This window comes from Haplochromis burtoni, unplaced genomic scaffold, assembly GCF_018398535.1.
Source record: "Haplochromis burtoni strain Fernald_Lab_line unplaced genomic scaffold, NCSU_Asbu1 Contig_1655, whole genome shotgun sequence".
Taxonomy (NCBI): Eukaryota; Metazoa; Chordata; class Actinopteri; order Cichliformes; family Cichlidae; genus Haplochromis; species Haplochromis burtoni.
In genome coordinates this window covers 3,662-20,277 of record NW_024584016.1, presented here as the reverse complement: position 1 = coordinate 20,277, position 16,616 = coordinate 3,662, and the positions used below count along the sequence as shown (strand labels likewise).

At 41.6% G+C, this 16,616-nt stretch overlaps 1 protein-coding gene across 1 annotated transcript; it reads left to right on the top strand.

The window, feature by feature from the left end:
- The first annotated feature begins 903 nt into the window (after positions 1–903).
- LOC102306628 (matrix remodeling-associated protein 8) lies at positions 904–12,540 on the top strand. The gene is made up of 4 exons (XM_005952854.3): positions 904–2,320; positions 2,830–3,171; positions 10,997–11,066; positions 11,425–12,540. The coding sequence occupies exons 1-4, from the start codon at positions 1,960–1,962 to the stop codon at positions 11,471–11,473; spliced, it is 822 nt and encodes a 273-aa protein (XP_005952916.1). The 5' UTR covers positions 904–1,959; the 3' UTR covers positions 11,474–12,540.
- Positions 12,541–16,616: the final 4,076 nt, after the last annotated feature.

The following is a 16,616-nucleotide window of genomic DNA, read 5'->3' as shown; positions in this document are numbered from 1 at the left end:
AACAGATACTGGGGCCCATTACAAACATGCCCAAGCATAAAACCATCCTTTTCTCTCTCAGAGAAAGAAAACAATCCAAACCTCACTGATAGAATCAACCTAGTATCAAACAAAACCCAAAGATCAACCAAAACTCCTTTTTGCACCAACAAAACATGTTGGATTTACTTGACTCAATAGTGGACACTAGTTACACACCAACTCTTTACTTTGGCAAAAACGTAAACAACTAAGTTGAATCAACACAACCTTTTCATAATCTCTTCGAAATAAAACTCACACCATTCATTCATCATTTTCGCTCTGTACCACTGCTCCTTGTTAGACTGTGTGAAGCACAGTAAACAATTCAGTGGAGGCTTTGAGCCATAAACAGACATCACACACAGACATTGTTTTCATTCTCAAAGTGCTTCAGACCATGTCCTCTAAATCTACACAAATGCCCTCTGCGTGGCATGAAATACATTTAAGCAATAAATAATCAATCAGTTCTTGCTGTTGTAACCAACTCCGTATTTGGATGTTTGTGTGCAGCATTTGTTAGTAAAGCATTCTTCATTGCATCAGCGTGTGTGTGTGTGGATCACTTCTCAGTTCATTGAATCAACATTTTAATTTGTGTGTGTGTGTGTGTCATTTCTCCCTCAATCAACGAGTGCATATGTTCATATGTATGTTTCTTTTCACTCTGAGTCGGTGCATGTAGATGTGTGTGTTTGTGTGGGTGTTTGTGTTCATCACTTTCCTGTTGTAGTGTTCTGGGTAAACCACGGCCTGAAGCGTGCCCTGGGTCCTGCCCTCCTCCTTTTCAGTCTGTTTGCATCCATTGGTGCTGCTGCTCAGAGTTCTGTCCATACTGGTTCTGGCCCCAATTGAGGCAGTCCTTTTTATGTGATGTTTGTGTTTTGTATGTACGGTCGGCAAGGTCTGTCATCTTGTTTGTAATTGACAAATAAAGGCTATCTCATCTATCTCATCTTATCAACTGACTTGCAGGGGCAGAACATGGCTGTGTTGATGAATTGGTGCTGGGGGAGGGGGTTGGCAGACAGTACCAGGAGAGGATGCTTTAAGTGATTATGCATAGCAAATGTTGACATGTTTGATATCGCTGCCTCTGTTGACTTGACTTTTGCACACATTACATATCACTTTGGTTTCATGTGCAGCACTGAGTGTAAAATGCTTCCACACAGAATTTGATCAAGTTTTTTTTGGCTGCTGGAGGACCAAGAGGTGGCTCAGCAGCAGCCACACTCTTTTTTTATTTGGTTGCCCAAATCCATGTTAATGAGTAATGGGAAGCTATGCTAAGGTTAACTAGCCTATATCTTGCTGTCTGCAAAAGACGGAGTAACTTAAATGTACCACATAACTCCAACAAGTGCATACAATTCGACACAACTACACAAGCATTGTTTTAACCTTTTAAACCAAAGGTTAAAGTTACTCTGTCAACAGCCTGTTGTCTAAATGAGCGAGCTAACAGAGCGAACACGACAGACCCGACTGCAGACGTCAGTGGAATAATCTCCCGATCTTTGCGAAAGTTATAAACATATAAACAGCCTCAAGAACCCAGTTAAGATACAAAAGATACAAAACAAGCTATTCACCAAAAATAGTGATGCAGTTCAGTCTTTTTTTGCAGCAGAGCCTCTCTGTTGCTGTGTGGAGCAGCCCGTGTCAGTCACCTCTTTCACACGTCCCTCACTCATCCGGTTATGCACTGCGGTCTCATAAGGAAACTCAGCTTTTTGATATAAAGTTTTTCTTGTTCCTGAATACAAATATTTTTAAAAGTATTTGTGCGAAATAAGTATTTGTATAAAACACGATATTTGTGCCTTTCCGAATACCGTATTTGGGTTTGGCTCCACCCCTATGAGTGTAACAGCTGTTTGTCCACAGTGACTAAAAACAAGAGTGAAGAGTGATGGGGGATCAAATTCACTGATGTCTGTCTATCTGAACACTGATATTCTGCTTTCAGATGTTGGGATGGAGATGGTGTCTACACAAGGGCTAAAGTTTGTAATGCTTCCCTTCAAAATACCACATGACCTTCCTCAGGGTACCACAGTGGAGTGGAGACACAACAATGTGGAAGTTTACAAGTACACGGATGTAAATGTTGACTCACAGCATGTGGATGACAGAGGTCGCACAGAGATGAAGGAAGACGCACTGAGAACTGGAGACCTCAGTCTGACCCTGAAAGACCTCCACCTCACTGACAGTGGAGTCTACACCTGCACCGTCTACAACAAGGGTGGACACATGCTGCTACAGAAATCAGTGACTCTCAGAGTCAGAGGTGAGTGTAACAGCTGTTTGTCCACAGACTGAATGTGGATCTATGATAACCTGATATGACAAACAAACTGACTGAAAAGAATCTAAATGGGGACATACAACAGATTTAGAGCTTTCAAAACTGTTGGATCAAGTCAGAAAAAATGAAGCGATGAGTGCGCTTTTCGCTGAGCTCCTTCATCACTCTGACATGGTGGACCACTGTTAATAAGGAGCTCATTGCGTTCACTGACACTGGTCTCTGAACTGTTCATACATTAAACCATTAACAACACGCTCTTTGTCCACATCACTGTCTAAAGAAAAAACATTGTGTTCTTGGTCAGCTGTGTGAGACTAAAAAAAGCAGCAGAAAGTTGCACAGCTGTTTGTGCAGCCTCACACATCAACACACATCAGTTCAGCTCCAAGTCAGAGAAACGCTGAAAACAGGAGGAAGAGCTGCTGGTTACACAGCAGAGGACATAATGGAGGATCAACCTTACTGATGTTTGTCCGATCTCTTTTCAGAGAGTCAGCCAGAGGTAGTGGAGGTGAAACAGGGGTTGAGGTCTGTCCAGCTGCCCTTTGAAACCACATCTGTCCTTTCTCAGGATGTCACAGTTGAGTGGAGGCTCACTGAACCCAAGTATATGGTGGTCCACATGTATACGTGTGGAAACGATCAGCCAGACAAACACAACCAGATTTACAGAGGTCGCACAGAGATGAATAAAGAGCCACTAGAAAATGGAGACCTCAGTCTGACCCTGAAAGACCTCCGCCTGACTGACAGTGGATTCTACACCTGCACCGTCTACAACAAGGATGGACACATGCTGACACAGAAATCAGTGACTCTCAGAGTCAGAGGTGAGTGTAAGAAATCAGAGGTCTTTAGTAAATGAGTGATAAGTGTTGTCGGCTTGTCGATTGCCGTGTTGGTAGTACTTTTGATTAGCAAAGCGTAGTTGTCCCTCCGCCTTATACATTAGTTAATCATCCAACTCTTGCTTCTGCTCTTTCAATGAGTTCAAAGTCCCAGTGTCTTTAGTTACCAGATGGACTTTTTTCTAATTTCTTAATTTTGTTTTCTAGTTCTGTTTGTTCTGCTAGTCTCTCTTTTTTTCATTCTTGATGAAACTGCTATAATATTACCTCTCAAATAACTTTTGACACTCTCCCACAAGATTGAAGGAGACACCTCATTATCATTGAATTGAATATATTCAGTCAGACTCTTTTGAAGTTCTTGTCGAATTGTTTCGTTATTCAAGAAAGATACATCGGCTCTCCAATATTTAAAATGATCGTTTGGATTCATTCCAAACACACTTGGCTCTGATGTTTGTCAGCTTTAATTGCTTTACTGAATCTCACACCAGTGCCCTCCTCTCTTGCAGTTCCGGGGAAAAATCATGATCAAAATATATCTGCGTGCCCTTTATATAAGACACATTTCTGATCCCAGGCTTGTCATAGAACGGTCTCTTTCACAGAGGAGTCCCAGAATCTGACCACCAGTGAGCGCGGTGCTGCATCTGGGTTCTTGGGTTTAGCAGCGGAACAGAAAATACCTAATGCCAGCATAATCCCCACCTGGCATCCCTAGGATTGCAAACTGCACATCACTTGACAGAGTTTCTTTGCAACAGGAGTATAACTTCCGACACTGGCTTTGCGTAAAGTTTTGGAACACTGTCACCTCGACCTTCCTGAGCTTTCCATCATCACTTGGAAAAGTCCCTGTGATCAGTCCTGTGGGTCAGTCATGTCTCTTCAGTAGGGATGGGTATCGTTTAGGTTTTATCCAATACCGGTGCCAAATCGGTACTTTTGAAACGGTGCCGGTGCTTAAACGGTGCTCAAACCGGTGCTTAAAGAATGGAGAACACAAAATTGGTCCAAAAACCTCTCATGTTCAGCTGTTTTTTGTAAAAAGATAACAATGTTAGCCTTTTCTGCAGCTATGGGGCATATATGGTATCACTCTTGGCTGGAAGCAGTGCTTAAACAATGGAAAAAACACAAACTTTGTCCAAAAACCTCTCATGTTTAACTGTTTTCCACTTTTTCTTTGGTCATTTTAGCCTTTTTGGCCAGGGTGAAGGGAGTATCTGCCATCAAACAAGAAGACAGCCGCATGTAGCTATGATGATGTTTGCTAGTTCACCTTACATGCATTAATGTAATAACGTGGTTAGCCTACTCAACGTAAATTACACACGAACAACATTAAGCTACTCACGCAGAGAAGAACGGCTGCTGCTGCCATCAATACGGCGCATTTCTCGGCTTTAAAAAAAACGCTATGCGTCGCCAGGTGTTTCATCGGATTGAGGTGTTACCTCCTTTGACAGTATCACAGTATCACTTAAAGCACTTGTTGCTGCTGAGTTTGCATCTTTTGCTGTGAAGTACAGCCAGACTTTTGACCGCTTCGCCTTGGGCATTTTTAATCTGTAGCTCTGCTCTAAAAGAACGTACGTACCTGGCCCCGCCTACTATCCTCGGAAACGTAAAATGATTGGCTAGAATAGTGTATCACAGCTCAGGAAAAAAAGCACCGAAATAAAGCACCGAAATGTGCGCTGCTTTTCGGTCTGGTTACTACCGTTTATGTCAGAACCGGTGCCATCATGGCACCGGACACCGGTACCCATCCCTACTCTTCAGTGAATTGTTTGAGCTTGAGGAACATTGCGTCAAGGATCCGACGTGTGACACCGATCATCCTCTCCCAGCTTCCCCCCATGGGTGAAGAGTGGGGAGGGTTGAACAGCCATACACAGCCCTGATCAGAGAGGTAGTTGGACACTTCCTTGTTGTTACAGCCTTTGGTTACTCAGAGTTAAAAGGTGAAGCTGGTCAATTAACCTTTTATCTTTCTATCTTATTTATTTTAAGAAGAAAAGCTTATGTTGAAATTTTCATTATTATTATTTAAAGACAATTTTGAAAATGTATTTAACGTACTTAAAATAACACTATTTAAAAAAAAAAAAAAAAAAAAAAGGTAAATGGCCTGTATTTGTATAGTGCTTTACTAGTCCCTAAGGACGCCAAAGCACTTTACACATCCAGTCACCCACCCAATTAACTTTTTAACTTTTATTGCCAAAAATAACAAGGCAGTTCACAACAACAACATGACCTGAGACCAAATCTGCAGTATATAATGGTGAGGGTTATTCAAAAACTTAATTTAAAAGGAAAAACATACATACATACCAATACTTACATACCTAAGCACAGATGTAACAATGATAAGACTTGAGTGTCCTTTCAAGATATTTTATAATTAGTCTCCATTTTTTCTCAAAGGTTGGCACTTTTAGTTGTAGTTGAGCTGTTATCCGTTCCATCGTATAGACATGTCTAGTTTTCAGAAGCCACTGGGCAACTGTGGGTGTTTCTGGTTTGAGCCAGTGAATTGTTATCATTTTTCTTGCAGTCATGAGGAGGAGATGCAGGAGAAAGTGCTGCTCATAGGAGAAACCATCAGGAAAGATATCCAACAAAAAGATCAGGGGATCCATTGGGAGGTTGACTGACAATATGTTTTGTATAATGTTCTGGACATCCATCCAGTACTGTTGTATGTAAACACAGTCCCAAAAAATATGCGTCTGGTCCCCCACAGACCCAAACCCTCTCCAACATTTATCACTGACACTACTTTTGGATAGAAAGGTTTTCAGTGGCGTTCTAAAAAAAATCTTAATTTAACCTTCCTGTCATGGTCCTGGGTCGGTGACCCAGCGCTTTTAGTTATCATTTTCTAGTTTATTATGATGATTATTATTATTGTTTGAGTTCTGTGTGTAATATTTGGTCTGCCTTTGAGTCTGTGTCTCTGTCTGTCTATGGTGTCCCCCCATCTGTTTGTGAATCTGTCTGTTTAGTTCAATGTCTTGTCTGGTTCCATGTGTCTGAGTTTCCTGTTTTATTGTGAAGGTCTGTGTCGTATGTGAGTGTGCTCAGTTTACGTTTCCCCTGTCTCGTCAGCTGTGATTTCTCCCAGGTGTGTTCCCCTCCTGTCTCTCATCCCTTGATTACTGCCGTCTGTGTATTTAAGCCCTGTGTTTCTCTGTGTCGCGTCGTACCCTCAACTAGCTGTGTGTTCTGCTTCTACGTTCCTAGTGTTTACTCTCCTGTTCCAGTTTAGTATTTCTTTTCCATTGTTTCAGTCCTTGGTTCCTCTGTTCAGACTTTTGGTTTTCTTTTGGTGAGTTTAGTTTGTACGAGGTTTTTCCCAGCAATAAAGCTGCGCTTTAAGTTTCACTTCCGTGTCTGAGTTCTGCATTTTGGGTCCACCACTCCTGCTTGCCTGCCACACAGCGATTCATGACACTTCCAGTCAAATTCCTTCCACATTTGACTCCCCACCCCTCTATGGCAGCCACAACAGACACTCTGCCATGGGACATCATCCAACATTATATTGAGTTCCATTTCCCATTGTTATTTTATATGATAGGTATTATCAGACATGTCAATCAGCAGTTTCTGGTAGATCAAAGACACTTGGTTTTTCAATTGCCTGTGGTAAAACAAAACCTGTTTGATCAGGTTTCACTAGTTTTTTTTTTTTATATGTTTTTGAATTTTATTTGTAATAATGGCTGTAAGAATTTTTAAATCAACACAAAGCAGGCTGATAGGGCGATAAGACATGCATAAAGTCGGGTCTTTGCTTTCTTTATGGATGACACTAATAATAGCTTCAGACCATGACTGGTGGGGATCACCTTTCAATAACGCATAATTATAAAGTTTGCATAACAATGGTGTAAGCTCTTTTTTTCAAAAAAATTGTAATACTCTCCAGGCAGGCCATCCACTCTGGGAGACTTGTTTTTCAGTTTTTCAATAATGTTTTTTATTTCTTCAATGGTGATTGGATTTGTTATTAGTTCAGCCTCTTCCTGAGACAGTTTACTAAGATTGATCGGGTTAAGAAATTGTTCAATCTTTTCAATTTTATTTGGGACATTTTCTTCGTTATATAATTCCTGATAATAATACAGCAAAAATGCTTTTGCAACTTCCTTAGGTAGGCACACCATTTTTCCGGAGTACACACATCAGGGACAACAGGGAAAAAAAAGAACTCTACTCGAACTGGGCTCCTAACTGGGAGACCAGTTCAACTTGAGAAAGAGTGTCCTTTTACCCGGTTTGGCAAAAGTCAGCAGTCCTCAGCTGACATGTGTGTCCTTAAAGGATAGGGGCAGAGAGTCAAAACACAGTCCCATTATGAAGGAGAAGAAGTTTTTGTTCTTGTTGTGGAAATTTTAAATAACCTACAAACACCCCAAGTGAACTGTGGTCGCAAATGTTGAAGCCATCCTGATAACCTTCTCCCACCAACGATGTGGAGATCCAACCTCTTTAGATCCAATTAAAATCAAGACACTCAAAAAGATGCTCTGGAAAAGAGCAGAATTCTTGGAACAGAGTTTAATACACTGAATCATATGAACAGCAGGAAAAATACGTACAGACATTTAGCAAGAAAATTACATAGCAGAAAGCAAGCAAACCAAAACCCCGGGGTGTACAGCCTTAAGCACAGACAGCAGAGCAACACAGAGATGGACAGGAGGCAGCAGCAGGAGGAAAAGAGCTGGGGGTGTCCTCTGGCCCCCTGCTGCTGGGTAACTTGCCCACCCATCCAAACACAGCTGCAGGGGTCAGGTACAGGCCAGGGTCTTGGCCAAAGGCCAGTCAGGACTCTGACTACCCCTTGCTCTGGCTTATCAGAACAGGTCATGACACGGTCAAAGGTCACACATTAATCCTAATTATTAAATCTTATACAGCAAGTGGCACAATCTCATAATATATAATCTTATAACTACATAGGTTACATGCTTCAGTGTGTGTGTGTGTGTGTGTGTGTGTGTGTGTGTGTGTGTGTGTGATTATATCGTATGATATTTTATTGTGTTTAGGATCAATGTTACTGCTTTGGTTGTGCTGCATGAAAGATGTTGAGTGTGTATTAGGGAAGGTTGGTTACCGGAGCTGGAGAGTGAGTTATTCAGACGAACTCTCAACAGCATTAACTGCCCTGTTACTGTAAAACCTTAATAAACCTCGGTGAAGCTAAATGTCTTGTGCTTAAGACTCTACATGAAAGTTAAAATATATATGTTCAGTGCACATAGATATATAGTGTATATAGTTACATAGTTATACATATCATACAAAAGTCCACCACAAAACGTTTTGACGTGGTTTAATAACATATTGCAATATGGGGAGAAACATCACAACCAAACACCAGGGTGATCTCTGACGATGGCCACCACCCACACAGACAAAGAACTTTCCACAATGATTACATGTTGGCCCATCTTATGGGGGGGCTATACCTACAGCCCCATCCTTAAAACCTTCACCTTCACAGAGAGAGAATTAGGACCTGTTTTCTGCTTAGCAGAAAAACAACCATGGAAAACAGATTAGCTACCAAGTAGCTGTGCAGTGTACATGCTATAATTGTACTATAATCTGGGACACCTCCTCTACTAGAAGGAAAAACCATTTGGAAAACATATCAACCATCATCAAACCACATTTTCCTTTCAGTTCAATAACTTACTTGGGTCATCAAAACCTTATCTGAACATGGATGTACCACCTGTAGAGGTCTCTATCTGGTTGGTTTGCCATCATGTCCGTCTGTATCTGGAAAGCCCACAGGATCTTAGCTCGCTCATTCTCCTCCACCCTAAGGGGCGTCTCCTATTTTGACCTCGGGCCTTCCAGGCCATAGTCAGCACAGACATTTCTGTATATTAAGCCGGCCACTTGGTTATGGCGTTTTATGTATGCCCTGCTTGGTAACTGATTAGCCAAGGCTATAAATCTTTGCATGCCAGTTTCCAAGGCCTCCAGTATGGATAGCTTGCTGTACTTCTTAGCCACCCCTTTCTTCATCACACCCTTCTGCAGATCCTATAGTTGGCTAACTTCCCTCTGTGCTACCTTGATCTTGGCCTCTAGTCTCCTTCTCCATGGAGGGCACTGCTCCTTGTGGCTGTTCATCTTGTAACCAACTAGGGCTGGGCGATATTGCACAAAATTCATATCTCGATATTCTTTAGCTGGATGGTGATATAAGATATATATCTCGCTATTTTTTTTTTTTTTAAAGCCATAAAATAAGAACAAACAGAGAGTTCTTAGTCAAAGCTGTGTCCCAAGTCTCACACAGGCACTTTTATTAACATACAGCATACAAGAAAAAATTACTCAGAAATAAATTATCAGCATTTATTAAATAATAATGCTCCATAAATAAAAGAAAACTATGTTGTTTTTGTGCATAAGAGCTCACAATTGTGCAGTCAAAATGTAAACTAAAAGACGCTGAGCATAATAACAAAGATAGATTTCACAGCACACAGTTTCACACACTTTTCATTTTGCACTTCATGGCGCTGTTGTAAATGGTGTACATCAGCTGGTTGGTTTCAGTGATGGGATAAAATCAAACAAACATTACAGAGATTTTTTTTTTTTTTTTGTAAAAAAAAAAGTACATTCTCTACAGTCCTTTTTATATGCTTGCAGGTCATATTTATTATATTTGTATTGGGGTGGGACTCGATTAAAAAAACTTAATCTAATTAACTAGAGGCTTTTCTGAAAATTTGCCCCAAAATGCAAATGTTTTTTTGTTTTTTGTTTTTTTAAACAGTTTTAGCAGGCAACAGAGGCAAATCATAGACATGGATATGAATATTGTAAACTGAAGCTCTTTTAATTTCTGGGGGGGAAAAAAACAAACATTTAAACTGCATATCAATGCAAAACAGAGAAAAAAACATCCCGGCTTAGAAATAAAGTGTTAATTTAAGTACTTTAAGTACACTTCTAAAATGCTATTGTCTTCAAGTAATAATTATAAAAATTTCAACATAACATTGAGTTTTTCTTCTTAAAAAAAGAAGGCAGAAACATGAAAGGTTATTTGAGCAGCTTCACCTTTAAACTCTGAGTAACTTCAGCCAACAGTATTTTGTACGTTAGGCTAAAACACTGTGGTCATTTAACATTTGAGTGCAAAAAAATAACAAACCCATTGGACTCACAATCCCTTATTTACTGTCCCATCTCTTTCAGCCAGTTACTGACTGGAAAAGGCTGGAGTGAAATCATGTTTAATTTCTGCACTTTAGTAAAAACCTTCAGCAAACACACAAATGGAATCAATGATGCATCAAACTGCTTCCTCCATGTTGCATCAGCTCTGCTATCACATGATGAAGTCAACACCAAACAACTGAAACCAGTGAATCGGAACATTAATCGGTTCATTAGCACCCTTATCTCATTCACGGATTGAATAAGCATATTCCTAAAAACCAGATGTATTTTATTACCAGTTGGCTTTATAAATCCATCTCACAGTCTGCATTGGCAGACCTGTCCATGGTGCTGAAATCTGCAAACACAGGAAGTCCTGAGAATTTAGACAGTGAAGGAAATACAAACACGCAGGATCATGGACAAATGAAACAGATAATTTTATAAAGTTTGAATCTTCAAAGAGATAAGAAGCTCGAATGACCGAATGATGCTAACGTTGTGTGTTTGGAATCTGAATCTGAAATTAGCTGGGGCTCTGAGAAGGTGGAGGTGTTTCTGCATCTTGTTTGGATCACTAATGTTTTCTCCTCTGCAGCAACCTTGGTGGGAGCCATGGCAGACATGCTTCCACGTCCCAGGAGGAGGAGGGCACCAGAGGAACTGGGGTAAGTTCACGAGTTTTCAGGGTCACAGAGGTATCTGTGTTTACCTGTTAGATCACCATGGTAAGTTCAGCTGGTCCAGTTTAAATGTGAGTCTACTGAGCAAGACTTTACCACTGACAAGTGGAACGAGGAGCTCAGAGCTCAGTGAATGAGGACATGTAGGGTCACATGGTCACAGAACCTAACCTGCACTCAGCCTGTGCAGGTATGAATTAAAGCGATGGAATTCCAACTGACCAATCACCAATCAGACAACTAATGAACCTGTTTGGAGGATACTAATCACTCTCCAACAGCTGGGAAATGTCATGCATCAAACCCATGAACCCAAGTGAGTGACTGTCCGCTGTCTCCTCAGGAACAGGAACCAAGAACAGCAACCTCTGATTGCTGAATCAAGAGTCTGAGGAGGAGGAGCTGGTGATGAAGAGCAGTCTCTGTGTCAGCATGTTGTGTATATGCTAGCTATTTCTTGTGTATTCACCCCTGGCGAAGATGAAGATGCAGCTTTGCTTTGGCCTTTTTTGCTAACAGTTAACAGCTAACTTCTGCCAGATGTTCTGCAGCTGTTTCTCTAACATTATTAGCTCAAAATGACGATGATCGAGGGTGTGCTTTTCCTCACTGCCTCTGTGTTGTTTCCTTTTGTTATAATTAGGGCTGCACAGATTCATCGAGCCATTTGATTAATTTCATTATAAAAATCCTCGACACAGATTCTTTGGTTCAATACTTCATTTAAAGCACAGATCTGTAGCACTCCATTGTCACCATGGAAACGCAAAATGCGTCACCCAAATTTGTGACTTAAAAAAGACCTGCAAGATAAGCCTTATTTATAAAAAGTGTGACCATATTAAGATCACACAGCCTCCAGTTTTAAATACACACACTGATAACACAACAGCAGCAGTGTTGGTGACACTGGCACAGTTAACGTGGAGGCGTAGTCTGTTTATACACTGCAAAGACCAAAGAGGCAGCACTCTTTTCTAGAAGGGTGGAGCAGCTGCCCCTCCGTTGGCTCTCCTTGGGCTCACGTGCTCTGGGGGCCTCTAGATGTCTGGGGTATGGATCTCCTTGCCTGCTTCATGTTCTGGGGGGATGGGGCTATGGCTCCCCACAAATACTATTAGACACTTACATGGAGAAACCTTTTGAATACAAGCGCACTCAAGCGCAGTCAAACACACAGGTGTGCAAAGAGGTACTCAAAGAAACACACTATCTTGGTTGGCTGCTGCCTCTAAACATACTTCTATATGCTAACATATAATATTTATTATTTCCTGCTACTAATGCTTATGTTGGTTGTGTGGTTTCCTGTTGTGTTGTTTTCATTTTCCTTCAGCTTTTTTTCAGCAGGTGGTCAAACAGGTTTTCAGGGTCTTCTCTCTGGCTCTCTTCCACAGCATGTCTGTTTCTGCTTCTAAAGGAGTTTTTCCTTCTCATTGTTGCCAAAGTGCTTGCTCGGGGGGGGGGGGGGGGGGGGTCATATAATTGCTGTTTTTTTCTGTTTTCTTTGTAATACTGTACAGTCTTTGTCTTGAGGCAGCTGGGGGGTTTGTAATTTGGTGCTATATAAATAATAAATAAAATGGAATTGAATTAAACTGTATGTGTGGCTGAAAGAATTAGTCATAGAGAGGAAGGAAATGATATTTCAGAGGATTTAGTGGTTGATTTCCCTGCAAGTTGTCTAGATGTACCACTGTGTTTAATCAGTATATGACACACAGATTTTCTAGACCTCAGTGCAGCGTTCTATACTGTTGACCATAATTTTCTATTAGAGCGATTAGAGCATGCTGTAGGTATTACAGGTACTGCGCTGCAGTATCTATCTAACAGACTCGCAAAGGTTAATTAGAGTTCCACAGGGTTCAGTAATATGGAACGCCAGGACTGCCATAATGAATTAATTAAATACACCATTAAATAATTAATTAAATATGGCAATAATTAATTAAATAAATATTTACGACACATTTAATTAATTATTTAATGATTTATTTATTTAATTCATTTTGGCAGCTTTTTTTTTATGGATAAATCTTGACATTAGTTAAAGATTTGGAAAGCTTCCCCACATTTTTTGAGTAAACAGTGAACCTGATACTATTACTGCACTCTGACTATTTACAGTAAGTCAGTAAACTATTTTTACTATGGATGCAGAGAGCCATAACGAGTGCAGGGTAAGATTTTTATTTTTTTGGCCTTTATAGCTTTATTTGAAAGGGTACTGTAATAGAATCACAGCAGACTCGACAATGTTTCCATTCTTTTCAGCATACTCTTTATTACCACACAGGTGCTGTACAAACACTGTTGGGTTGGCTGCAGCTAAGGCGCACATATCACTACAACCAACAACAACCCAGGCACAGTCCAGACTTTTTATGCGGACAAGGTGTGATTGCAGATGCCGTGCAGGTGCCTCCATCATCTCCCCTGCAGCAGCACCGCCTATCACACCCCGCCACAGATACACTAATGAGTTATTGGAAAGCAGAGGAAGAGGAGGCCGGGGGGGCATGTGGCAAAGGGCCGCAGGTCAGATTCGAATCCAGGCCGACCGTTCTTAGCCATGCGCCATGTAGTCTGCTCATCCAACTCAGCTACAGGGGCACCCCGAGTGCAGGATAAGATTTAATCAAATTACACATTTTTATGTTAAAGCTTACATGGTTTGTATTTTAAAGCACTTTTTTTGACTTTTACAAATTTTGTAAAGAATTTTTTTATTCCGTGTAATCCTCTATTACATTTAGGTTGTTGCGGCTCATCGGTACAGTACAAATCTTTAATGAACAATTATTAAAACATGACATGATGGCCGAATGTTATTGAATTGGCTCTTTTCTCATCCTGATCCTTAAGATAAACATCACTGTCCACACTGACTCAAATTAAGATTTTTTGCTCAACTGGATTCATATGTAGGGTCATCTCTTTTTTTCTGTTACCATGGTGAATTGTGATGTCAGCGCTCAAATTATAATGGTCTTCTTTTTCTACTGACATGCATGTGTAACTCAGGTGAACATACTCCAACCTAATTGACAAAAATTTGATCAGCCTTTCTGAAGCTGCAAACTCAGTGTCAGTCTCAGAGTTGAGCATGAAGGGATGAGTACAAATGTACTCATCGTGTTTTGTGGGAGGCTTTAACAACTGGCAGCAGCCTCAGAAGAGACTTCTCTGAAGCAGAGTATTTCTTCAGGTCAAGCACATCCAGATCTTTTTCTGATGACAGAGTTGACCACTGAGCAGGAGGTCCAGGTGTCCATCTGGACTCTGTAAGGCCTTGTCCACAGCACTCTGGTGGAAGTTTTTCTCTGTAGATTCTTTTGTTTCAGACTTCTGGGAGGTTTTTTGTTCTTCTAGTAGATTGAGTCCAGAGTTGATGAAGGTCAGATGGACATGAAGAGCAGCCAGAAACTCCTGAACACTCAGATGGATGAAGCAGAACACCTTGTCCTGGTACAGTCCTCTCTCCTCTTTAAAGATCTGTGTGAACACTCCTGAGTACACTGAGGCTGCTCTGATATCGATGCCACACTCTGTCAGGTCTGATTCATAGAAGATCAGGTTTCCTTTCTGCAGCTGATCAAAAGCCAGTTTTCCCAGAGACTCCATCATCTTCCTGCTCTCTGGACTCCAGTGTGGATCTGTCTCAGCTCCTCCATCATACTTGACCTTCTTCACTTTGGCCTGAACCACCAGGAAGTGGATGTACATCTCAGTCAGGGTCTTGGGCAGCTGTCCTCCCTCTCTGGTTTCCAGCACATCCTCCAGAACTGTAGCAGTGATCCAGCAGAAGACTGGGATGTGGCACATGATGTGGAGGCTTCGTGATGTCTTGATGTGGGAGATGATCCTGCTGGCCTGCTCCTCATCTCTGAATCTCTTCCTGAAGTACTCCTCCTTCTGTGGGTCAGTGAACCCTCTGACCTCTGTCACCATGCCAAGACATCAGGAGGGATCTGATTGGTTCTCTCTCCAGATGAGGCTTTAAAGACATCTTCTTGTCTGATTGTTGTTTCTGGTCTGTCTGTTTTCCTGGATGCTGTTTCAATCTGTCTGACCTCATGTTCATCATTGACTTCTGCGGTCCCTCCGCTCTGAATGTAGCGTGACCTGCTAGCGCAACTTCAGTGTCTGGGGTAAAAGACTCCACCCAAGTCTCTGTTATGATCATTGCACAGTAATCCAAACAGCGTGAGGTGATCCACAGTTGTAGCCCATCCATCTTGTTGTTTAGTGACTGTGAGTTGGTAAGAAAGAGCACTTAGTTTAGTCCCCAGCCCAACTGTCTTTGCCCTGTTTCTGTTTCCTGTGCCTCTGTCGCCTACACCACTTCAGTGATTGTATGGTGAGGTATGAGTCCATGTTCCTTTGGATCTCAGAGGGGATTGAGTCTCAGTCATTGTTGAAAGTTCAGGCCCCTCTTCTGTGGAACCAGCTTCCAGTTTGGATTCAGGAGACAGACACTATCTCTACTTTTAAGATTAGCTTCAAACTTTCCTTTTTGCTAAAGCATATAGTTAGGGCTGGACCAGGTGACCCTGAATCCTCCCTTAGTTATGCTGCAATAGGTGTAGGCTGCTGGGGGATTCCCATGATGCACTGGATGTTTCTTCTTCACTCACTATGTGTTAATAGACCTCTCTGCATTGAATCATATCTGTTATTAATCTCTGGCTCTCTTCCACAGCATGTCTTTATCCTGTCTTCTTTCTCTCACCCCAACCTCGCAGCAGATGGCCCCGCCCTGGTTAGGTTTTGCTCGATATTTTGAGGTACTTACATACAGTGGGGCAAAAAAGTATTTAGTCAGCCACCGATTGTGCAAGTTCCCCCACCTAAAATGATGACAGAGGTCAGTAATTTGCACCAGAGGTACACTTCAACTGTGAGAGACAGAATGTGAAAAAAAAATCCATGAATCCACATGGTAGGATTTGTAAAGAATTTATTCGTAAATCAGGGTGGAAAATAAGTATTTGGTCAATAACAAAAATACAACTCAATACTTTGTAACATAACCTTTGTTGGCAATAACAGAGGTCAAACGTTTATTATAGGTCTTTACCAGGTTTGCACACACAGTAGCTGGTATTTTGGCCCATTCCTCCATGCAGATCTTCTCGAGAGCAGTGATGTTTTGGGGCTGTCGCCGAGCAACACGGACTTTCAACTCCCGCCACAGATTTTCTATGGGGTTGAGGTCTGGAGACTGGCTAGGCCACTCCAGGACTTTCAAATGCTTCTTACGGAGCCACTCCTTTGTTGCCCGGGCGGTGTGTTTTGGATCATTGTCATGTTGGAAGACCCAGCCTCGTTTCATCTTCAAAGTTCTCACTGATGGAAGGAGGTTTTGGCTCAAAATCTCACGATACATGGCCCCATTCATTCTGTCCTTAACACGGATCAGTCGTCCTGTCCCCTTGGCAGAAAAACAGCCCCATAGCATGATGTTTCCACCCCCATGCTTCACAGTAGGTATGGTGTTCTTGGGATGCAACTCAGTATTCTTCTTCCTCC